This window comes from Benincasa hispida, chromosome 11 (assembly GCF_009727055.1).
Source record: "Benincasa hispida cultivar B227 chromosome 11, ASM972705v1, whole genome shotgun sequence".
NCBI classification, from domain to species: Eukaryota; Viridiplantae; Streptophyta; class Magnoliopsida; order Cucurbitales; family Cucurbitaceae; genus Benincasa; species Benincasa hispida.
Window position 1 is genome coordinate 57432515 of NC_052359.1, and position 23664 is coordinate 57456178.

Here is a 23664-nt window from a genome sequence, read left to right on the forward strand (position 1 = left end):
TTTTTTTGAAATTTCGAGAACTAAAATAGATACCTACATCAAACTTTATAGATCAAAAGTTATTTTGCCCTTGATTTTAATTTCTTTGAGCACTTCCCTTTTTAATTTAAACAAAAATGGCTCCATAACATTGAGATAATAATAATAATAAAAAAAAAAAAATCGCAAAATGGATCTGGCAAAGCAAAAGCTACATACATTCATGTGTCCTAAGTGGGGAACAAACATCTTTCTAACCTTCCCTTCCAGGTTAACTAATAATAAAGTTAAATTATAAATTTAGTTTTATTTTTTTTTTTTTCCTTTTTAGGACCGTTTGTTTGCATCTTAGATTCCTATGGAGTTGACATCTGATTTATCGTGTTTGTTTTGCGATATTGTGAGATGTCCTAACATCTGAAGATTCCCGAACGTCCTAAAATGTCCGGATGGAGGGTATCGGGAGAATTTTGTATGCTCTTCTAAAATATAGGGTTTCTAGATTCTCGAGATGAGAGCATCATCATTTTACTTTTTTGTCATTCCTTTTTATTTTATTTTACATATATATAATAATCTAATAAATATCGTCAACCATGTATATCATATATTTTTAGTTATATTATAATTCTTATTTTTTAATCAATATATTCAAATTTAAATTTAAATTAATATTTATTTTATAAAAAATCTTAAATTATGATATATTATTTTGTTGAGAAAAATAACATATAAAAATAATATAAATTATATTAATTTAAAAAGAAATTTAAATTGATAAAAACAAACATGTTATATAAGTTCAAATTATATCAAATTAATTATAAAGTAATAGATAGTCGTAAAGACATTCTTAGAACTTTATGTAAATTTAAGATATTCCTAAGTAGGAATCCAATGAAACAAACACAATTATTTAAATATTTCTAGATCGATGTTTTTGTGTTGACCTGTTGCTTGGTATGAGTAAACATTGCGTTGAGAGCAAAATCCATGCGTTGATCATAGAACTTCAAAGAGGACGCATTAGACAGTGAAGTCTGGAAAACAACACCAACTTGGGACGAGGAGTTCTCCCAATATACTCGTGTGTTTGGAGTGATTTCAAAGCCACCTGAAAGCTCTGAAAGTCTAGTTTTCAGGGTAGGGCTGCCGGAGAAAAAGCTCTAAAGGATTGGGCTGGAAACTGAGAAGAAGACAGAAGGGTCAGGCTGTCGAATAAGCTTAGGCCAGTCTTGAAGATTTTGAGATTCTGACCAAACCACAAGGAGTTCTGAGCTCAGATTTTAGGGTAAGCTTCCTGAGACATTTTAGAATATATTTGTAGAATTAAGTATCTAAATAAAGCTTAAAACTATGAGTAATCTGAGTTACAATTTGAATCTGGATTCTAAGGGTGAAAAAGGGAGCCCGAGGTAAACAAGGAACTTCTAGAGTGAAAAGTTCCTAAGCGATCGAGGTGAGTGACTAAAAATTTGACTAAAATGTTTGACAAAATATTTACAATGTTTTAAAGAAAGCATGTTTTAAAGAAGATTATTCTCATGCCAGCTAGTTTTACAAAGTAATTTCTAAGCAAACCATGAGTTATGTTTTAAACGCATGCATGTGTGGGAAGTTTGTTGAAAAGCTATTTATATGTGTTAAATATACCCAGCATGCGTTAGTATTTTTAAAGCCATGTTTTTATATGTGTTATACTTTACATGCTTTAAAGAGAAAATCATTTATGACTAGTTTTACTTAAAATGCAATACCGAAGGACATTTGAGAAGGTATCTGCCCAACTAGATACCGAAGGACATTTGAGAAGGTATCTAACTAACTTGGTACTGAAGGACTTTTGAGAAGGTACCAAACCAACTTGATACCGAAGGACATTTGATAAGGTATCCTAGCAACTCGATATTGAAGGACATTTGATAAGATATATGAGCAGAAGTACCTAAGGTATGACAGTACTTAGTATGGCCACGTGCATGTAGGTAGTTAGAGTCAGAGATTAAACAAAAGGGTTCTCTCTTGACTAGCAGTTGGTGTTGGGATTATTTTTAACCACAACAGGGTTATTCTCAACTGAGAAACAGTTTTAATGTTTTATGATTAAAACAACTTTATATGCTTTATGCTTGGAAAATGTTTATACTGCAGTACGAGGTACTATAGAAGCTTATATTTCAGTTTAATCTCTTTATTGAGATTTTTGCATGAGAATCAGTTATCTTTCTTAAGTCACTCACTGGGCTAGCAAGCTCACCCCGTTTTCAAATGTTTTCTTTTCCCCCAGGTAAAGGTCAAATCCTCAGAAGATAGCTCTGCATCTGCTCTGCCACCAAAGGATAAAGATATTGTAACCTGTCTGTTAGTTGGTTACTGTAAATATTGTACATATGTTATAGGTGATCATATAGGGACTAGGGTTTTGGGCTTTGGGACTTGTGAATCTAGTGTTGTAATGATTCTAAACATGTTATGTTTCTAAATTAATAAATTTGTGGCCTATAAGGCATTCCGCTATATATGAGTTATATATTGGTATCAGAGTTATTCCGCAAGAGTTATTAGGCAATAAGTGTCAACCAAATGGTTGATAACTGTTGCAGTCACGCCCTTTCCTAGGCTAAGAGGGTGGTCTGGGGCGGGGTGTGACAATAAGGCAGAAGATCTTTTTAACATTCACGTGGTTTCCATTAGCCTATACTCTTATATGCTATCATAGATTGCATCTTATTTCATAAAAACTCATGTATGCTGGTTTCCTCTCTATTGTTGGAAATGGTTACTATTCGTGCAATGAGTTAATCGGTTAGATCTTTGTCTTATCCTTGTCGGTTTCAACTTATGTGATATGTTTTATAGCGCTTTCAAATTTATTAAAGATTACAATAAGGGATAAGGACGAGGACGGAAACATCTTTTTATTCTGCCCCGTGAGGGTACAATTATAGAAAATTTGTTACCAAAGGACTTTTAATTAGGAAAATTGGATCCTATAACACAAATTACAATTTCATTTGGAAATATAGCAAAACATCGAACTTTTCAAAATGATAGCAAAAAGCACAAGACACACGTGAATTCTTTTTTCTGTTAATCTAAAATACCCTTAACAACTTCTTTAACTATATTGTAATAAATCCAACAACTTTGTTAATTATAATGTAATTATTTATCGAATTTATAATTCAACCTCAATCGTTTTCCTTTCAAATATTTCGTGTGAATTAAGTTATGGTTTTCATGTCCTTATCAGTTTTTTCAATCATGCATTGTAATCTTCATTAATTATACTATAATTAATTTATCGAATTCAAAATTTGTGTCTTCTATCGGTTTCCTTTCAGATTTTTTTTTTCTTAAAAACTGGTTTACTTTCAAATATTTAGTGTGAGTTAAATTCCTTTCATATGCATATTTATCTAAAAAATCGTCTATCTTTAAATATAAAATGCCGATTTGAATTTTCAAAGTTTATATTATATTACTTTTCCAAAATCTGACATTTCATATTTGTTAATCCTAATTAAATAATATAACTTTTAAATTTAGCTTTATCACTATCTTTATTATAATTTTATTATTTATATATATATTCGTCTCCTTTAGCATTTTTAATTTTACTGTAATTAATTCTTCAAGTTCAATTTAATTAAGTTAGGGAAGATAATTGGTTTGTTTGATTTAATTTGAAGTCATCGAAAGATTCGAATAAGAAGAAAACTTAAGACTAATTTATTGTTAATATTTTGTTTATGAGAGTTAAAAATGAATGTACAGATAATAATAATGATTACATTTAAAAGGAAAAAAGAAAAAACCCACACCGCACCGCGCGCCCTTAAACCTTAACCCCACCAAAACCTAAGTTAATCCTCCATCTTCTCCTTCCCGCAAACCGCCCAGCGAAAGCAGCCGCGCAGTCAGCTGCTGCCCACCGACGACCGCCGGCCACTGTATGTAAGTCGTTCGCCATCTCCGTTTCAATTTTGTTTTCGTTTTATTTCATAAATGAATTGTTGAAGGTTTCATTTATCCCTCTCGGATGCTCCTCTGCAATTCACTTCATCTTTCTCAATTCCATTAATTATCCCCTAATTTCCCATCTTAATTCGATTAGTGACGATCAATGGACCGGGCTTAAAGAAGTTGGGCCGGATCCCACCGCCATTGACCCCTTTTACTTAGAGAGATGTAAAATATTTTCTGTTTCAGTGCCAATCACCGATGGCAGATCACGCGGCTCCAGACTCTACCACCAGCGACGCGTCGGCCCCCGCTGCCGCCACCGCCACCGCCACCGACGGGTCGAGTTCTGCCCCACCTATTGTTACACCAGTGCCCAAACGAGCTTGGGGGGATGAAGAAGACGATGATGTGGGCGATACTGGAGATTCATCCTCGGCCCCTTCCGAGTACTTGGAATCCCTTAAGATCGAAGACGACGAAACAACGCTTGATGAACCCATAGACTCTAACATCACGGCGGTAAGTCTCTCACTCTCTCCATCAAGTGTGAGAGCAAGTCGGATTAAATGGCTTCTAGGAATTAAGGACATAGGAAAAAAGGAATCAAGGATTTAGTTGATGAAACATTTAGGGTTTAAGCGAGGATTAAGGAATTTTAGCTGCTGGCTGTAGGATTTGGTTCTTCGTGCATCGGAGAAACATGATTGAAATTCCCGATCTACATAAATAAGAACTGTGTTTCGACAGTTGACAACCGGTGAAATTGTTTTGAAGTTTTTGATATTAGAACAATGTGGGGTTTCTTATTATGCTATTCATTTAATTTATTTTTCATTTGGTGTAGGTGACAACCGGTGGTACTCCATATACATCAGCCAGTACTTTTGAGGATTTGAATCTGTCTAAAGAGTTATTGAAGGGTTTGTATGTTGAGATGAGATTCCATAAGCCAAGTAAAATTCAAGCTATAAGTTTACCTATGATATTGACTCCTCCTTACAAAGATTTAATTGCTCAAGCACACAATGGTTCTGGGAAGACTACCTGTTTTGTGCTTGGGATGTTGAGTCGTGTTGATGTGAACCTGAAGGCTCCTCAAGCGTTTTGCATATGCCCTACAAGGGAGTTAGCCATGCAGGTAAAAAAAAAAAAGCACTCTTTTATGTCTAACTGAATGTCTTTGGCTCTTAATATGTTTGATTTTGATTTTTCTTTAATATTATTATTGTAGAATATTGAGGTTCTTAAGAAAATGGGAAAATACACTGGGATAACTTCAGAATGTGCTGTTCCCGCTGACAGTGCTAACTATGTACCTATGTCAAAGCGACCACCAATAACTGCGCAAGTTGTGATCGGAACTCCTGGCACAATAAAGAAATGGATGTCATCGAGGAAGTTGGGAGTAAGTTGCGTGAGGATTCTTGTTTTTGATGAGGCTGATCACATGCTTGGCGAGGTAAATTATTATGTATAGACTTCACATATTGTAGCATCTGTGTCCATGGAAGTAGTGATCTCCTCTTGATTTGTTATTCAAGAACGTAGTTTCTTAATGTATATTTTTTATTTTGAGAAATTGTGAGGATGGATTATTGTAGTTATTTTTCCCTTTTCCCTTTTTTTATTTTTTATTTTTATTTTTGTCCAGGATGGCTTTCAAGATGATTCATTGAGAATCATGAAAGACATTGAGAGAAGTAGCCCTCATTGCCAGGTCCGTCTATAGTTTAAATAATCATCTGTAATCTCAACTATGTAAGCTCATTTTCCTTTTTTTAATGTTAAGAACTTTGTTTCAGGTGCTTTTGTTCTCTGCTACATTCGATGAGAATGTTAAAAAGTTTGTCTCTAGGGTTGTCAAAGACTACAACCAGCTTTTTGTGAAGAAGGAAGAACTATCTTTGGAGAGTGTGAAGCAATTCAAGTTGATATGTCCAGATGAATTAACTAAAATTCGAGTCATAAAAGATAGAATTTTTGAACTTGCAGACAAATTGGGTCAGACAATTATATTCGTGCGCACAAGAAACAGTGCTGGCATGTTACATAAGGCACTAGTTGATCTTGGTTATGACGTGACTACCATTCAAGGGGCACTGACGAATGATATTAGAGACAAAATAATAAAAGAGTTCAAGGATGGTTTGACCAAAGTTCTTATTTCGACTGACCTTCTAGCTCGAGGCTTTGATCAGCAACAGGTATGGATATCAGTTAACCATCCTCCGTTTTGTTTGTTCATAGTAAATCCCATGATGTCTTTTCAGACCCTAATATATGTTTCTTTTCTAGGTCAATCTAGTTATCAATTATGATCTTCCTCTTAAACATGAACCTTCTCTACAAGCAACGAAATACAGATCTTCCTCATCGTCTGATCCTAACTATGAGGTGTACCTTCATAGAATTGGTCGGGCAGGTCGTTTTGGGCGCAAGGGTAAGTTTCTGTTTCTATTATACTTACATGCCTATGTTTCTAGATTCATGTAATCTTCCAGCCCTAACCCTGGATATGACTCCGTGTCCTTGATTGTAGAATCTAAGCAACTTTATAGCGGTTAGAATCAATCTCTTAAACTAGGTCCTTAATATTGGATCCATATTAGAACCTATTTCTTTGTTTAAATAAGAGAAGGGAGTTGGAGTCCATGCAACTACGAAGTTGCTTTTGTATTGATGTGCTAACTCTTTTGTAGTATTAATTGCATTGAAGGATCATTAAGTAGACAATTTTTTGGTATTTTGTTAAACTGAAAACCCATGGCTGTTGTGTTATCGCCACAGGAGCTGTGTTTAACTTGCTGTGTGGTGATGAGGAAATCGCGCGAATGGATAAAATTCAGAAGCATTTTGGCTCTGAAATAATAGAGGTAAGATTCCTTCTCTGGTGGACAACATTGGAATTTCACTCGTTTCCGGATCTACCTGGATATCGAATTTCTATCTCAGTACCTTATAAAATTTTAATTTCAGGTTCGAGACTCTGATGAGGACATTCAAGCAGCCTTAAAAACTGCTGGATTGGTTTGATGTATAGTAATGAGTTTACCATGGCTTATTTCCGTTGACACCAACTACGAACTGAAGGCGATAAAACTTGAAACAGTTGGATGCAGAAAAGTGGATGGAAATGATGGTTCATAGTTTTTGTTTTGCTTTAAAGTTTAAAGGAAATTACATTTGGTTATGAGGTATCTAGTGTGTTTGAGTTGTTAATTTCTGGCATATGGTTAGGCTATTGTAAATTGTGGAGAGTTATGTTAGTTTTGCTGAAATCTCTTGATTGATGAAACCTGTTGAAATGAATAGAGTCTTTATAAACAAATGTGTTTTTATTTTTTATTTTTAATCTTTAAATGAAATAGAAATCTCCTACTTTGTATTTCAAAGAAATCAGTTAAAGCAAAGCATTTGTAGGTCAGCTTATGAGAATTTGGTCTATTTGCAATGGAAAATAGGACCTGAAATTTAGTCTTCCAACTGACGTATGGTTGAAAGTGATTTTGAAATAGTTAATGTCATATTATCAAAGTCGTTTGAAATGTGCTTTTAATCATGTAAAATTATGAAGATTGCATAAAAATGTAAAATTAATTATTAAATTACGTTTGAGAGTGATTTTAAAATAGTCAAAATTATTTTTGTCATATTTAAAACAATTCTAAATTATATCTTTGATCATTATAAATAAAGTTAAATTTTAATTTTATGCATTTATAAGTAATTTTCATATCATTAAAATTGGTTTGGAATGATTAAAAGAATGTTTTAGAAATTTTGAAAACAATAAGAGGGATTTAGTATGTGATAAAAGTGATTTTAATTATTTTGGAATCACTTTCAAACATGTTTAAAGCCTTTATATACTAGCAACATAAGTTGAAAGATGTTCTATCTTCTAATTTTGTAATTTTCTGTGAATCAATCAATAATACTAATTAATTAAGTTATTTTGTAATCATATATATATATATATATATATATATATATATTGGTTCGAGGTTGTATAAATTGATTTGTTTTTTCCACGTACAAACGTGACTTGCTTTTATTTCACGTTATAAAACGAAATTAATTTGTTCTGTTTATTTGAAATCAATCCAAGTCTCAGACAACAAACCAAATGGTAACCAGAAAATTCTTATCAAACCAAATTCATTGTAATGTTTTTTAAATTTAGCCTTCATCGTGTGATCCATTTATAGGTTTGCTTTGCTGGATGAATAAATTAAAAACCATAACTAAGACAGTATTGTTTAATTATTAAGATCGTAAATTTGATCCGTATAATTTAGAGATAGTTAAAATTTAGTCCTTATAGTTCATAAATAAGATTTAGTTTCTATGATTTGACAAAAATCTCATAATTAGTAGTCTCTATGGTGAGATTAAAATGTACTAATATGAGAAAACGATATGCAAGTTGAACCCTAAATCCTAAATCCTAAATATTTGAGTCTAGTTTTTATTTGTTCCAAAGGTTTCAAAATGTCTTTTAGTACTCATGATCTCAATTTAGTTCTTAGGTTTCAAAATATATAATTATTTCAATGTGATCTTCAAGTTTCAAGATTTATACTTTCGACATTGATGTTTCACTAATTACTCACTTCAAACTTTGACGTTAATGTCTATTACTTAATTTAAAATAAATATAAAGTGAAAATTTAAAATTAATTTTAATAGTAATGAAAAAATAGTAAAATATTAATTATAATTTTTTTAATGTTATTAAAGTAATTAATAAATAATTAACACTATAGACCAAAAGTGAATATCTAGTAAAAAAAAAAATACAAAATAAAAGTGTAAATCTTCACATCTAGAGATTAAATTGAAACAAACTCATATTTCAATGATAAAATTGTAACATTTGAATCAAATCCGAAACTTAATAACAAATATATATATATAAACAATATCTATGTATAATGTCTAAAATGGTCATTTTGATACATGACCAAGTAATATTTAAACCTCTATTTTTTTTTTTTTTTTTTTCTTTTCTCCAATATTGAATCAATTGAGAACAGAAGCGGCAACCTCCTTGGTTTTGACTTGTGAGCAGATAATCAATGGAGCTTTGCTTGATGCTTCAATGGTGGAACGCACGTCTTCAAGTAGTGTCTCTCCACTTCCTTCGTCCTTCTCCTTCTCTATATGAACCTCCACAATCCTCCCCGATCCACACACCGGCTTTTACAGACACAAAAAGCTCAAGATGGGACCTCTATTACGGCTGACAATGGCGGCTTCAGTTCTAATCGGCTGCATCAACATCATAGCAGCGGCAAACGAAGCCAACGACGTCATTCATATCGGCGGCAAAGTTCTCTGCCAGGACTGTACTCAGGGCTGGAACGAGTGGAACAATGGAAAGCCTCTCAAAGGTAATACACAATTAATGTGATCAAATTCTTCAAAATTGAAATCGCCTTTTCTGATGATGTTAATCGACGCTCTGGATCTCAGATTGTAAGGTGTCTGTAACGTGTTTGGATGAGAGAAGCAGAGTGATGCATTACGCGAGCGATTTGACGGACGAATTAGGGCAATTTGATATCGCAATCGCCAAGTTCATTCATGGAAAGAAATTGAATCCGAAGAAATGCTCGGTGCGGCTCGTTTCGTCTCCGGATCCGACTTGCAATATCATGACCGATTTCGCCGGTGGCCGCTCCGGCATTCAACTCCGGGGACCGAGCTTGGTGTATCGCGATTTCGTCAAGTACGTTCTCGGACCATTTTACTTCACTTCGCCTATGTGCGAGGAACCTGATACAGATGGTTCCGATGATAACGATGGAAAAAATTACTGAAACTCATCGGTTTCTTCCCCCTTTCTCGACGGGAAGTGAAATTTTCCTTTTGTGGATTCGAAATTGCTGTTACTGATCTTTGTGAATGAATGAAAATATGGTTATAAACTTGTGATTGAAAACAGAACCTGATTATTGCATCACTCATAAATCAATGAATCTGTTCATTAAATTAAATTTGTTTCAATTATTAATTCTTTTGAATGGTAGAAACTTGAATGGAATAATATTTTTATTTTTGTCCTTCCTTTTCTTTCTTCTTCTTCTTCTTCTTCTTCTTTTTTTTAATTGAATCTCTTGCCTATAGACTACTAACTATTTACGTGGATATTATCAAATTAGAAAGGATTAAAATTCTCATTTTTGAAATAAAACTGAAGTTTAGATTCTTTCAAATCATAGGGAAGAAATTTGTTATTTAACTAAAAATAAATATGAAGGGATTAATAAAAGAAAAAGTATCTAGAAAAAAAAAGTAATAATGTATAAATCAAAATGGTATTCGAAATATCAAATTTAAGGGATTTACCTCGACCTAAAGCTTGAAAGTTGTATTGAAATCTTTCTTAGCCAAGTATACGTGCTTAAGCTAATCAACCCCATTCATAATAATAATAATAATAATAATAAATAAATAAATAAAAGGGGTCATACCCTCCAATTTTAATGAAAAATACATTGCATATTTTAATATGAAAAAAAAAGAGGTAGACTAAATATATGTTTTGGGCTCTCTTGTGTTGGGATGTTTTCTTTTTTACATTAGTCTTTATTGTTTAAGAATTTTCAATTTGGTTCGAGAATGTTAAACTTGTTTATTTGATAAATCTACATACCAAATTAACCAGGGCCTAATTGGTAACTTTTATATATATATATATATATATTAAGCTCAACAATATTCAATGAGTATTCAAATTTTTTATATATTGGTCAAGATACATAAAGTTGGGTGGGGGAATTTACCCCATCCCTAGCCCCAATGGCGTGGATGGGGACGGGGACAGGAATTCCTGTTTTCCTTTTTTTTTTTTTTTTTTCTACGAGGACCATTTAAAAGAAAATTTTTTTACCTAAAATTCTCTTTGATTTGGACTTGAACATTTTAGTTAGGCTTAGATTGGGTTAAATTAAAAATTAGAGTAGATATAAAAAGTTAAATACCTATATATATTTATATATATATATTTAAAAATGTTGGGATACCCTCCCATACTTGCGAGAAATTTTATCAACCATAATATATGCTCGATTTATTAAGTATTAACCTGTAATAATTTAACATCAACCACGTCAAGCACCTCTAAGATTCACTATAATTAAATTTTGAAGCTTTTAAACCATAAGGAAAAGATAGAGAAATACTGCAACATTATGAACAAACACGTATATATTTAAGAAAAATACTTGATACATCCTGAGCATTACCTATTTTTGCACTCTCTTGATCAACTAAAATAGGTAACTATTTTAAAATATAATAAATAAAAAAATATAAACCTTGCCAGCTGGCAATATCAATTGCCAATAAATTGTTGACACGTATTGTTTAAGAAGAATACGTGGCAAGGCCTTAAGAAGCAACGTGGAAGAGGTCCAATTGCCGTTTGTGGCCACAATCTGAATCTCCGCCAAATTCCCAGTTGGAAAAAGCTCTCCGCCGCGCCACCACCTCGATTCTCCGCCATGGCGACCCGCCTTCCGAGGATAAAGCCATTCTCCTCCCTAACTTCTAAACCATCGCCGATTGCCGTTCTTATCGGATATAGGCGAAGGTGGTCGTCGTCATCCTCCTCTTCGTCGTCTTCGTCTTCGTCGCCGAGTAAATCACAGAAATCGGAGAAGAAGTTAGTGGACCGTCTTTCGTCGGTGATAGACGCCGTCAATGACCGTAAACTCCCTCCGGAGCTTCGAGGCCAGCGTAACTCTGTCAGGTTCTCCCTGCCGCCTTTACTTCATATCTGATTTGCGCTTTCTGATTGATTCTTCCCTATTTGATTTTCATGATGTAATCTTAATGCTTGGCTTTTGTTGATAATTTGTTAATTCATGAAACAGAGTCTCTTTTGTATCAGGAATTGTTCATGTTCTATGGATTCTACATTCCTTTTCTTGTGCCAAATATTATTGTTACGAATACTTTCATTATCTGTTAATACCCGAAACTTATAGGTATTAAACTATCTACCAAATATGCAGCAACTAATTAGCAATACTTCTATTTCCGTCAAAATGAGAAGGAAAAATTAGAAGGAAAAAGACGGGGGGAAAAAAAACCTTGAGTTTATAGACGTCCATTCTTCTGCTTGTAATGTAGCCATGGATAACAAAACTAGTCATATCATTTCTATGTAAACTTATGGTTCTTTTTCACTTTCGTAAAACAATTAATTGAAATTAAGGCTATCTTCTCTTTGATGAACATTTTATTTTGCATTTTATTGAAGAACTCTTCTTTTCAACTACTGTTGGGTTGAGTAGGTAGGATATTTTGGACAGGTCAGAAACTGATCTGATAAATGTTGTTGAGCGGAGGATTTGGAATTCCATGGAAGAAGGGAAATTCGAGAACTTACCAGGAAAAGGGAAACCTCTGAACCTCTCTTCTAATCCTCATGCTGATCCAGCAGAAGACACATTGTACCGGATCTTGTCCAAGAACGGATGTGCACCTGAATGGGTTGAACTCAACAAAGAGATCAGGAGTAACATTTCTGTATGGCGATCGTCATTGAAGAAAGCATTTGAGAGTAGAAGCAATGGAGATCATTCAAAATGGACTGAGAGTTCAGAGGCTTTGCAAGTCCAATTGCAACACATCAATGACAAGGTTAGTTATCAGTTTCATGGCTCCTTGTTAATGGAAAGTTGATACCTAAATTTTAATTCAATATCGTATTCTTTCTAACCTATTAAATCACTGACTAATCGAAAAACTTAAACTGACCTGCATTAATTTCATGTTAAATCAAATTGACCCAAAAGCTTAAGTTAATGGATGATGATAAATTTATTATTATATCATCTAACATAATTAGAAATTGGTCAATCCAACCGTTCAAAAATGGCTGCTTGCTAGGCTTTGTTATGGTTTGGGAAAGTATTTTTTTCTTAAGACTAGAAGTCAACATTACTAAGTCGATTTGATTCGGAGTTAGATTCCAATATTGAACACCATGGATGGAAAATGACCGATTGTTGATCCAATTAGCAGAACCGAAGCTATGTTCTAACTGATTTTAGCATTAGATTCCACAACATGGCTAGGGGGTATTAATTGTAGTTGCCATTTGCAGGTTTTTCGGTATAACTTAATAGTTCCTTTCGGACGACAAATGTTTGGATTGAAATGGGAGAAAGAGATGGATCGTCTTGTAGAATGAGGCAAATCGTTTCTCGTCTTTGAACTTGCATGGGTTTTGCTTTTCAGGTAAAACCGGTGTTCATATCTTTACTGATAGAAGAATTGTTGAAGTCATGGCTTTAAGATGACAAGAAATTGTAGTGTTTTGGCATTATACAAAATGATACCTCCTTTCACCTTGCGGGCTACGTTTCTTTTATGGCTAATAGTTATTTTCAGTATATGCTGAGATCCTTTTGCATCAGATCCATACTTTCTTTATATAATGTAATCAGACATTCATACTTTTGTTCATGTAATATCCAACATATATACTTCGTTTATATAGATAATTATCCTGGTTTTTGTTGGTTGAGTAGGTATATATCATATATGCTTGTACAAATTTTCCATTAAATATCTTCATTGGTCTCAATCTACTTTCCATTATATTTACAACATGCAAATTATTCAATTGTTGAATATTTTCAAGCATCATTGTTGAAAGAAATTCATGTTGGTCGGATGAAAACTCTTGTTGAATATTACCACTCATCGATCAGAGGCAAAATCTCAGCCGTCTGAAATGTTCAAACCATCGTTGTCCTTCAAACCCAAAGCATATTGGAGAAAGAAACAACTTGCCATCGATTTGTGTAGTTCACATCAGTCAAGAGTGCGATGATAAATAGCTAGGGATCATGGACGGTCAGACGAAATTATAGAAAGAGATGAGGCTGATTTGGGATTGAATGATCCAAGGATTGTCGAATGAAAATGAAATTCTTTTGGACTTTTGATACTACTATTCAAATGGTGCATAGCATGTATAACATTTTTATTTCATGGCCTTAACATGTGTTTTTTCTTCTAGGAAGTTCAAATCTCCATAGAAGACAATTAAGAAGAAAAACTAGTAATGACATAACATATGAAGAAGTACACAATGTTTTACACATTACAAAGATGTCAAATCATCATCTGTTAATTTAATTAGTATCGTATTAACAAAATAATACCACACAAGAACGTGGATAACTCTTAAACTCTTTTTATTTAGAAGAATATAACTACGTAGACTTGTCAATTTTAGATTTTAAATTGTGTTCAATGTTTGACATAAAACTATTAAAACTACAAGAACTGATGGACATTATTTTTAAGTCCAAAATATATAAACACAAAATTGAGAGTTAGTTTAGCCTTAATAAAGTGCTGCATTATTTAATACATTATAGAGATATTTGGGTTCTGCATTATTTAATCTTCATAGTAGATTAAAATTAGACAAGTCTATTTAAACCGTGAGACCAAAAATCTCTCCATCTTCAAAATAAAGAGCAAGAGAGGCTTTCTTGTCCCTATCCTTTCGACATCTCTAATTAGTTAAGAGATTTTGGCTGTGCTGTGTTGTGTTAAGTGTAGGTGGAACTCGTAGGATTATTCCCTTCTAAACTCTCCCTCGGCCTCAACATCTCGACAACTGGAACCTTACAGCAAAGAGAAAAAAGAAAGGGAAAAAAAAACCCAATGCAGATCCGATAATTGACTTACAAGGTACAACTACATAGGAGTACAGAAAAATGCGAAGGGTGGATGGCTAGCAATTTGTAAACTATGCATAGAAGAATGATGTGAAGCAAAAGAGGACAAATATCATTTTTACAACGATTACAAAGAAAAAGGAAAGATTTATCAAAATGAAAAGAATCAATTTATTGTCATCAGTAAAACGAACAGACATTCACTAGTGACACAAACTTGGAAGAAAATCGATCTGGAATTCAAATGATTTGAACTTCTACCCCTGAAAAAGAAGAGTTTGGTAGCAGTTGCATAAGCAGGAAAGCAGTAAATTTTGTCGGTAAGAATATACATTAACTGCCACTGTCAGTACTCAGAAGTTCTTTCAGTTTCAGGTGGTTTTGGCAGCAAGTTGAATGAGAGCTCGCCGGTGGTAATTCATACGCAGCTTTTTGTATTTATGAGTAAAAGAACCCAAATCGATCTCCCTGTCAAGAAGCTGCCTGTGCAGATTGTCCGACTCGTCTTCTGTCTCCTTCATACTCTCTGCAAACAAAACCGTTAACCCAAGGCAATTCACGACCAGATCTGTAGTCGAACATTTCGATGGCGTTTGAAAATGACACAACAGAGAACTAGAAAGCATGTCATTCTCTAATTCTACAAGGGAACTTCCTGATGATTCATTTTAAGACTATCTAATAACGATTTTGTTTCCGGTTAGCAGTTCTAAAAGTAAACTTCAATAACATTTTCTTTGTAGAAAACAGTTACCATGCCAAAAGTGGAATAAAAACAGAAAACCATAACCAATTTTTGCAAGGGAATCCAAGCTTTTTAAAATAATTCTCTCAAGTAGAGGATCTCAAAGAACTTCCAAAGTTCACAAGTCACGACCCTCTCGTAATCTTGGAATGACTTTCAAGTATTGAAGAACTTGGAAAGTCAACCCAAACAGATCTTGGAATATCTTGAGAGACTCGTACTTGGAGAATTACATTGAGGTTTCTCAATTAAACTACTCTCTTTGTTAACATAGATAGGGAATGTATCTTGTAGACCCCGTTTCCTTGGCAGGTTTGTATCGTATCAAAGAAATGTTCAAGCTTTGTCAGTAATAATCAATGACGACAAAATCCAATAAACTACTATTATGATATACCTTGAAGCCTCTGCAGAAGTGAAGCAGGAGAACAGAGCTTCAAAATCTCCTCTTTCTTTTGGTCAAGTTCATTCAGCTTCTCCTTTGCTGCAGCCAGTTCAGTTGTTCGAATAATTCTACACTGTGAGAAAATAAACAGAAGGGAGGCAGCATGAAGAGCGAGTTAAAACAACAAAGCAAGAAAATTCACTATTTTCTGATAATCCCATACCTGGTTTCTGAGTTCCATGATGCGAGGCTCCTTTTCCAAGTTCTCACCTTTTAAAGTCAAAATCATAATTGATATTTGTCTAGTAAAGAAGTGCTTAGAAGAAAAGGTCATAAAAGTCGTTAAAAAAACAAAAAAGATATGTTACTTACTAGCAAGCTGAAGGGTTTCCTTACGCAGCTCATCTCTTAGCTGGTGACAGTTGATAAAAAAAATGAAAACGAGAAAGTCTCAATCAGGAATAGTTTAAATTTATAAAGGAAAACAAACATTAGAAACACCACGGTATTATAATTCAGAGTAGAAGCTACAATGACATTTGCATAAGAGAGACATAATATGGACCAACTACAGAAACCACATGACAAACATAATCATGAATTAAACAGTAATTAAAATGATGGTTTTGACTTATAGACCCAACTGGTATAGTTGCAAAGTTGTCTGTTAATATGAGGTGGTTAACAGAAGTGATGGCTTTGACTCTTAGAATGCGTGAAGGGACAGCAAGCAGCTTCCCAACATAGCCAAGGTCTAGATGGTATGAGGTTAAAGCACAGTGCGCCGCTCAAACTCTTTCCCCCAATGCCATTGGGATATTGATCTCGGTCTGCCTTCACAGATTGAGATTAAAGTTCTTGTTGACCCTTCCACACTTGAAATGGATGCACTCAGGAAAAGGAATACAGCCAGCATTAGTGCACGGTAGAGCCGTAGTGGCACAGCTGGGGTATCCTTAAAAGAAGCGATCCAGGCTGAAACCTTCCAGCAAGGAAAAGTACAATATATAATTTTTCTTCCTCCTACGATCAATTCGTTGAGAGGTTGCTAGTTCCCACCTTTAATTGAAAATAAGTCCAAGCTTATCGAATTCTAAGCCAGGGAAGATATAATACAATAATGAAAATCCAGTCAGTCTTAACATAAATTAAGAACATATTGTGTCAGAGTTTGCTGTTCCTTTCAAAGGGAGCAGTTCACCGTCGAACCTACAATCAGATTTGATTACCTTGCTTTATAACCCCAAGAAGAAGTTCCGATCTGACCTTGGAACAGAAGTAGGCACTAGAACAGACCCAGTCTATGACAATTATTGCTCACTCTGTCTACGTGAAACTTCAGGATGTATTAGGCCTTAAGGACCAAGGAGTTTCTCCGAGATGAATGTGCAATTATTTTGTTTGAACAAGAAATGAACTATTCATCGAAGTAATGAAAAGATACAGGATGAATATGCTATGCTTAAAAGCAGTACACTAGGAAAGATCAAGATAATACTCTACATTCAGCTAGTATAGAATGAGAAACAGTAAACCGGCATGAATAAATAAATAAATAATCTGCTAAAGACGTTGGAGAACCGTCAGATGAGCATATTAGTTCTCTTCTATCAGAAATCCAGAAACAATCAAGGTAACCATCAAACTTAAATTTCTTACATTTCAGCTTCACAATTGAAGATGTTCAAGAACAAAGGGAGAAAAATTGTAACTTACATTGTTCTGAATTTTGACCTGGTCAAGTGAAAGGAGGAATTGATTATATGCATCCTTGTCCGACAAAAGCTTTCGTAACTCATCAACACTGACCAAATTGAAAAGGGTAGAAAAAAACGAGAGTGATCAGTATCCTAAAATGATGAAATAAAGAATGTTGTAATCTGATTCAAGTAATTCATAACGAGCATTCAAAATCAGAAGCCACAAAATATAATATTAAATTTTTAAAAGATTGTTAACAGGACCCATAGACAAGCAAACATCATAGGTTAACTTACAAGAATGACCACTAAAAGAATGTCATCATCCAAAAAAATAAAAGGAAAAGATATTCAAGGCAGCAGTTTCAAGTTCAATTGGAAAGAAAGCAAGAAAAAAGTATTCAAACCAACTAGATTTCTTTATCCTTATCTTCCACAATACGAAACACAATTTAGTAGATGGTACAAATTTTCAAAAAAGGAAAGGAAAGCCAAGCTCCTTGCCAATGGAGATTACAAAAAACTCTTCCAAATAAATAAAAAGATTATTAAGACTATAATTGTTGAAAGGAGTTAAGAGTTCACATCAAGAACGAGCACAAATGAGAGAATCTAGGAAACAAACAAAGACCTTCCCATCATTTCAGACGTTACAACACAAAGCTCCATATATGAACATGGTGGTAGCCTTCTACTAAAACTGGTAGGATAAATTAGTAAATTCCCCTCTACTCATAATGAAGCCCCCCAAAAATAAATAAATAAATAATTGCCCCAGTTATTTTGTGGTTGTGAACCAGAAGATGTCAAAATTTAATAACCATCAAAAGCCATAATGGGAGAACTCTAGTTTCTAGAACAATAGTTGGGGGGAACATTTAAAAGTGTCTACATATTGTAACAGATTTCAAGCTCTGAAAAACGGTAAAAGCTTTTGTTTCTAAAATCTTTGTACAGAGAGGGGAATTGAGAAGTTGAGGTTGTTACTCTAGAGAAGTAGAAAATTATTTTCTTTAGGGGGGGAAAATCCATCTTTGATCATATCCTATGGACACTAGACCAATATAAAGACCACTCTTGAAGAGCCCATTTTACGGATCGTCTAGATCACTGGAGTACCAAAGACAGATTAGATTTTTCTGTAGGAATCTCGTTGGGTGGGCCTCAATACAGCTGAAATGCCTTCAAGGAGGCACTCACACCAGTTTATTACCAACCGGCAAGCTTCTGCCATAGGGAAAATTTTCACATCTCTTCCTCCACTATTCCTATACTCGAGCCATGTGGTTTTTTATCTTTTGCAAAATTTCAATTTAGCTTGGTTCTTCCGGCCAAAAGCCTTGATGGCTCACGAGCAACTTTTAGGTCATTTGTTTAAGAGAAAAGGGTGAGTTCTGTGAGAGTGTTATCAAATGAATTGCTTCAGAGGCATGACTAGAGAAACTTTAGAACTTTTATAGAGACTTCTAAGGAGAGAACAGTACTAGTAGCAATACTATTTTTTTTTCCAAAAGAAACAATTTTATACATCAAGGAAATACATGCACACACTTTCAAATATGAATGCAGTCGTTAAGAATCAAAGAAAGCAGTGGGCACAAGCATAATTTGTGATTGTCATGGACCTTGAGTTTTACCTTTTGTCTTTCAGAGCAGAAATAATGCCTGCAGCTTCAGCAGGTGGAACGTGTGATGGAGATTGTGGCCTATCAGAGAGCCTTTGTGAACTGGAATGGTTGGAGGAGGTGCTACCTGGAGTTGCAGGGCGAGAAGAGCTAACAGATGGTGGATACCACGATTGTGTGGAAACATCTTGTGAAGGGCGGACCTGTTCCTCCTGAGATCCCCTAAAAGTGAATACAAAAATGCCCAAAATTGTCAATGACTATGCAAATAGCATAAAATAAACAGGGGTTTAAACGGAATAATATCAAATCACCATTCAACAAAACTTGTTGCAACTAAGAACAAAACATTTTCTGTTAACTGAACCAAGGGGAAATACGAAAAATCCAGAGTTAAATGAGGTGGAATACACTGCTCAATAATCAAAAGGAAAAAAAAAAAATTACTAGTGCCGGCTTCAGATGAAGGCATGCAGTCCTTATCCAGTAGTCGCTTTATGCAACATGAAAGAGCAAATACTCTCTCGAAAGTTATATGTGGTTGCTTTCTAGAAGTATAGACTTTCCAATTGTTGCTTCAGAGAGATGACGGGGAAACGAAGCACTTCCAAATGCTTTCTTGCATTTAGTCCATCAATTCTCATCTCAAATACACTTTGAAGAAACTGGTTTTAAGGTTACAGCCTCTCGAGGACCCAAGAAATTGGTTTTCCCAAGTGCCAACACAGCATAGGGGGAAAATGTGTGGGACTGAAATGGCTTGAATGCTGTCTGACCAAGCTCTAAACAGAGTAAATTTATCCTTAAGAAACTTCAAACGAAATGAAATCAACTGGCATTCTCAGCGATATCAATCACCCAAACGCTCACCTTCGAAATAAGAAAATTTGAAAAAAGAAAGCACAAAAGCATATACCGGATACATCCGGCAGACACTTGAACAAAGGAAGTTCAAACAGCAGGAAGCGATACAGACATACGCTATTAAACCCCTCAATTCACAGCCACAAAGACAAACTATTTTCAAATTGACCAACAAATCGAAAACCAATCATGAACCACGTTCGATCTAAAATCAATTCGTAGGCGAAGTTGAGAAAGCAGCTTAATCAAGAAAACGAACCACAGACTTGCCGGAACGCCCAAGAATCGAACAATCAGAGTTGAACACGAGTTATACAAGAAAAGCCCAATCAAAATACATGAAATTAAACATGAGAAAAGAGAAAGAGATAATACCAAAACTTGAACATGGGTCGGAGGGATGATTGATCCTGGGGTTAACGGATGAAATGAGAACAGATATTATGAAGAAAAGCAAAACCCTAGGATGAACAATCCTCCGACCGGAGAAAGCAAGGATCCGGCGGACAATCAAACTCAAAATCAATCCGTCTCTGTGCGCGTAATCGTTTCCTTAGCCAGGAATCAAACAAAGTCCAAATTTTTAACCGATGGAATTTGATGATTATATTTCGACTTCATATACCGGTGCTAGTCCATTTCTTCAATCTTCCTTCGACGCTGTTATATTAATTTGTCGTTTTTAATTAAAATAGTGCGAATGGTAAATTTAATGAGTAATTTTGTTTATGGTTGATTTTTCATGGTGATTAGCTATTGTATCTAAGATGTCAAAATGAGTTTAGGCACATTTACTAATTTATAATTAAAATTGGTGTAATTATAATAATATTTTATCAATGGGTTTATCGCAAAGGGTCTCAATCGTAAATGTAATTGATTGCTTTGTATTACGTTTATTTAGCCAGTTTGCAAACACAATTTGATTATGATTGATGTTGTTTATTTCGTATTGCTTCTTATCATTGCTTTAATCTTTACTATTTAAGGTCAATCGTAAAGTTATAGGTAAGTGTAACAGTGACAAATTTACAATTCTCTTATTGTAATAGTACTAATATATATAATGGTAACGTCAACGGTAAAGGCAGTAGGTTACATTATTTTTCAAACACAATCCAAATGAGCACCATCCGTTCCTCAATCAAATTGCACGTTTTGATTATAGATTTGAAGATCAGTCCTACCGTTTATTACGATTACGAAACACATGTAAACAACGACAAACATAATCAAAATGGGACCTACTTTTTAGGTTACTAATGATGAATTACGTTTCACCTAAGATAAACGTGGTCTGAGTCAATGATAATTGGCATAATCTTCTTTCTTAGAGGTTTAAGGTTTAACCTCTCATCCTTGCAATTGTTATACTAAAAAAAATTATTGTATTAAGATTATAGAGCTTGATTTTTTTATTATTATTTTTTTAATATAACAAATGTGGGGATGTGTATTTAGACCTCCGTGCAATTTTCCATTGGTGAAGATAAAAATTTAATGATTAAAAAATAAGAACAATTTCGATCTTTAATTATTTACACATTTTTTTTTTCTGAAAACAAGATTAGGGGAAAAACATATAATTTGATCAACTGAAATTTGTGGATGCCTATTGCCCTACCAGCTAGGAGAAGTGGGCGTTGGAAACCTAATTGGGCCGACATTGTTCTGTTCAATATAAATGGGCCACGGCTAATGGCCCATGCTTTTTAACATCCATTTTACTCTTAAAATACAAAATTAGTTATTTTAGAAGTTAATTATGAAGCTGGTATATTTTTTATTTAGAAAAGTGTCAAGAAAAAATGTCAAATTTCAAATTATAAAAAAAAATAAGTAAATCTAATTTTAATTTTAAATTAATAAAAAGAACCAATTCAAAATAAAATGGTAATGAAAATAAAAATTGGAAGAAAAAAGGAAAATGCTAAAAACCAAGAACCAAACTGATAATAAACCGGTCCAAATAAAACCAATCTAATGGTTTTGTTCTTTATTAGACATTATTTTGGATTTCTTTATTAGACATTATTTTGGATTTCTTCTATGTAAAACTAGTGTCATTTGGTTCTTGGTTGACCTCAAAACCGACAAAACCGAATTGACTATCACCCCTAATCTTAATCATATCGAACGTTTGAAAATGAAAATCAATGAAAATTGTGAGTTTTTTTACTTAAAAAAAAAGTGGAAGACATTTGAATTTTTAATTTCAAAGAACTAATAAGGTCTTAATCGCTATCTACATCCATATTAAAAAAATACGACAACTTAAAAAAAATCATAGTAATTTTCGACGACAATTATAACATGAAATTTAGCTTGTGATTGAATTTGAAAATATTAAGTATTCATGCAATTGTAAGTTGTAATCATACCTCAATCGATAGAAATAAAGTGGTTCACGATCTTGCACTACACACATGAATAGCCTAATACTTAGGCTAAATGAATGCAGCACACCTTAAATCTTTACCGCTATCTCGATATTGAGGAACACCATTTATCTATTTTGTAATGTTGTGTCTAATTATGATTTATATTATTTTTTATTTAAAATAAATCTAAAAGTACTTATGATATAATTTGTTTGTATTTTAGAAATTAGTAAAATTCAGAGAATTAGATCGGTATTCCTATTCTCTTTAGGAAGAATCCAAAACAATTTTGGTGGTTATGTTTGTAAAAAAAGAAAAAGAAAAAGTGATATTTAGAAATTTATAATTTAAAAAATGATTTTTAATGAATAAAATTATATGAAATCAAGAAAAGCCAAAACTATCGACATAAGTATTCACAAAACATAATTGAAAATATTAAGATCTCATTTGATAACTATTTTATTTATTTATTATTTTTTTTCAAAAAATTAAGCCTATAAAGATCTCAATTTCTTATTGTCCACTTTTTACAATTGTTTAAATAATCAAACTAATTTTTAAAAACTAAAAATATAACTTTTAAAAACTTGTTTTTGTTATTGCAATTTGACTAAGAATTCAATCATTATACTTAATAAAGATACAAAGCATTATAGAAAAAATGACAGGTAATAAACTTAATTTTCAAAAACAAAAAAATAAAAAACGAAATGATTATCAAATGGGGCTTAAAAGGTGAGTCGTTTGGATTGAAGTGGCAGATTTATAATGATTTCTTCTCGAAAAAAATATATCTATGTTTGATTCAAATTATAAAAGGAAATTATTTTAAATGACAAAACTACTAGAAAAAAAGAGAGAGAAGAATATGTTCTTTTTTTTTCTTCTAAATTTAGAAAGGCAAATGTAGAAGGAAAATGAAAACATCTGATTTTGTTAACTTATTTGTAGCACCCAAGACCCAAATCCTCTTCATTGCCTGTGTGTAAAATAACATAATATGGTAGCTAGCTTCTAAAACTTCATCTCCTTTTAATAAAAAATGAGAATATATGCCATTTCTTTTAATGTTTTTAAAACAGAAACATCCTCTATATTTATTTATTTATTTTTAAAAGAACAATAGAGACCCAAACCAAAATCAAGAACATCAAAATCTCCTTCAACGAGTCGAAGGAAATGTAAAGAAAAAAACAATCCACTCATAAACATACCCCGACGCATCCAATGTCTTCTTCACAAGCACGTGAATCTGCACTATTTTATTCGTACCTGATATGATAAAAGGATAACAAAATTATCGCTCA

At 33.4% G+C, this 23664-nt stretch overlaps 4 protein-coding genes across 6 annotated transcripts; 3 read left to right on the top strand and 1 right to left on the bottom strand.

Annotated features, from left to right (window-relative positions):
* The first annotated feature begins 3778 nt into the window (after nucleotides 1-3778).
* LOC120092147 (DEAD-box ATP-dependent RNA helicase 38) lies at nucleotides 3779-7310 on the top strand. Of its 3 annotated transcripts, none has more exons than XM_039050359.1 (9): nucleotides 3779-3936; nucleotides 4192-4464; nucleotides 4790-5083; nucleotides 5177-5404; nucleotides 5597-5662; nucleotides 5748-6149; nucleotides 6241-6385; nucleotides 6733-6818; nucleotides 6922-7310. In XM_039050359.1, exons 2-9 carry the CDS (start codon nucleotides 4204-4206, stop codon nucleotides 6976-6978), a joined length of 1539 nt encoding a protein of 512 aa, XP_038906287.1. In that variant the 5' UTR covers nucleotides 3779-3936; nucleotides 4192-4203; the 3' UTR covers nucleotides 6979-7310. The 3 variants fall into 3 exon arrangements, with proteins under 3 accessions (XP_038906287.1, XP_038906288.1, XP_038906289.1); XM_039050360.1 differs by having other exon boundaries at nucleotides 3783-3932; XM_039050361.1 differs by having other exon boundaries at nucleotides 3805-3936; nucleotides 4097-4464.
* A 1575-nt stretch (nucleotides 7311-8885) lies between these two features.
* LOC120091641 (pistil-specific extensin-like protein) lies at nucleotides 8886-9923 on the top strand. The gene is made up of 2 exons (XM_039049744.1): nucleotides 8886-9338; nucleotides 9421-9923. Exons 1-2 carry the CDS (start codon nucleotides 9170-9172, stop codon nucleotides 9765-9767), a joined length of 516 nt encoding a protein of 171 aa, XP_038905672.1. The 5' UTR covers nucleotides 8886-9169; the 3' UTR covers nucleotides 9768-9923.
* Nucleotides 9924-11312: 1389 nt separating this feature from the next.
* On the top strand, nucleotides 11313-13493 carry LOC120090509 (dnaJ homolog subfamily C member 28). Its single transcript, XM_039048222.1, has 3 exons — nucleotides 11313-11701; nucleotides 12267-12597; nucleotides 13064-13493. Exons 1-3 carry the CDS (start codon nucleotides 11454-11456, stop codon nucleotides 13148-13150), a joined length of 666 nt encoding a protein of 221 aa, XP_038904150.1. The 5' UTR covers nucleotides 11313-11453; the 3' UTR covers nucleotides 13151-13493.
* Nucleotides 13494-14707: 1214 nt separating this feature from the next.
* LOC120090508 (vacuolar protein-sorting-associated protein 37 homolog 1-like) lies at nucleotides 14708-20610 on the bottom strand. The gene is made up of 7 exons (XM_039048221.1): nucleotides 20349-20610; nucleotides 19122-19331; nucleotides 17501-17588; nucleotides 16157-16196; nucleotides 16008-16054; nucleotides 15797-15917; nucleotides 14708-15180 (listed from the first exon to the last, which is right to left on the bottom strand). The coding sequence occupies exons 1-7, from the start codon at nucleotides 20360-20362 to the stop codon at nucleotides 15026-15028; spliced, it is 675 nt and encodes a 224-aa protein (XP_038904149.1). The 5' UTR covers nucleotides 20363-20610; the 3' UTR covers nucleotides 14708-15025.
* Between the last annotated feature and the right edge of the window lie 3054 nt (nucleotides 20611-23664).

Excerpts from the sequence above, each read along its gene's own strand:
- LOC120092147 (XM_039050359.1), top strand. The coding sequence starts at position 4,204 with ATGGCAGATCACGCGGCTCCAGACTCTACCACCAGCGACGCGTCGGCC. Across the intron at positions 5,084-5,176 it reads CAAGGGAGTTAGCCATGCAG|AATATTGAGGTTCTTAAGAA; the intron begins GTAAAAAAAAAA and ends TTATTATTGTAG. Across the intron at positions 6,386-6,732 it reads AGGTCGTTTTGGGCGCAAGG|GAGCTGTGTTTAACTTGCTG; the intron begins GTAAGTTTCTGT and ends TTATCGCCACAG.
- LOC120091641 (XM_039049744.1), top strand. The coding sequence starts at position 9,170 with ATGGGACCTCTATTACGGCTGACAATGGCGGCTTCAGTTCTAATCGGC. Across the intron at positions 9,339-9,420 it reads CAATGGAAAGCCTCTCAAAG|ATTGTAAGGTGTCTGTAACG; the intron begins GTAATACACAAT and ends TCTGGATCTCAG.
- LOC120090509 (XM_039048222.1), top strand. The coding sequence starts at position 11,454 with ATGGCGACCCGCCTTCCGAGGATAAAGCCATTCTCCTCCCTAACTTCT. Across the intron at positions 11,702-12,266 it reads GGCCAGCGTAACTCTGTCAG|GTCAGAAACTGATCTGATAA; the intron begins GTTCTCCCTGCC and ends TATTTTGGACAG. Across the intron at positions 12,598-13,063 it reads TGCAACACATCAATGACAAG|GTTTTTCGGTATAACTTAAT; the intron begins GTTAGTTATCAG and ends TGCCATTTGCAG.
- LOC120090508 (XM_039048221.1), bottom strand. Across the intron at positions 17,589-19,121 it reads TCTGCTCTGAAAGACAAAAG|TGTTGATGAGTTACGAAAGC; the intron begins GTAAAACTCAAG and ends CAATTTGGTCAG. Across the intron at positions 16,055-16,156 it reads GGAAACCCTTCAGCTTGCTA|GTGAGAACTTGGAAAAGGAG; the intron begins GTAAGTAACATA and ends TGACTTTAAAAG.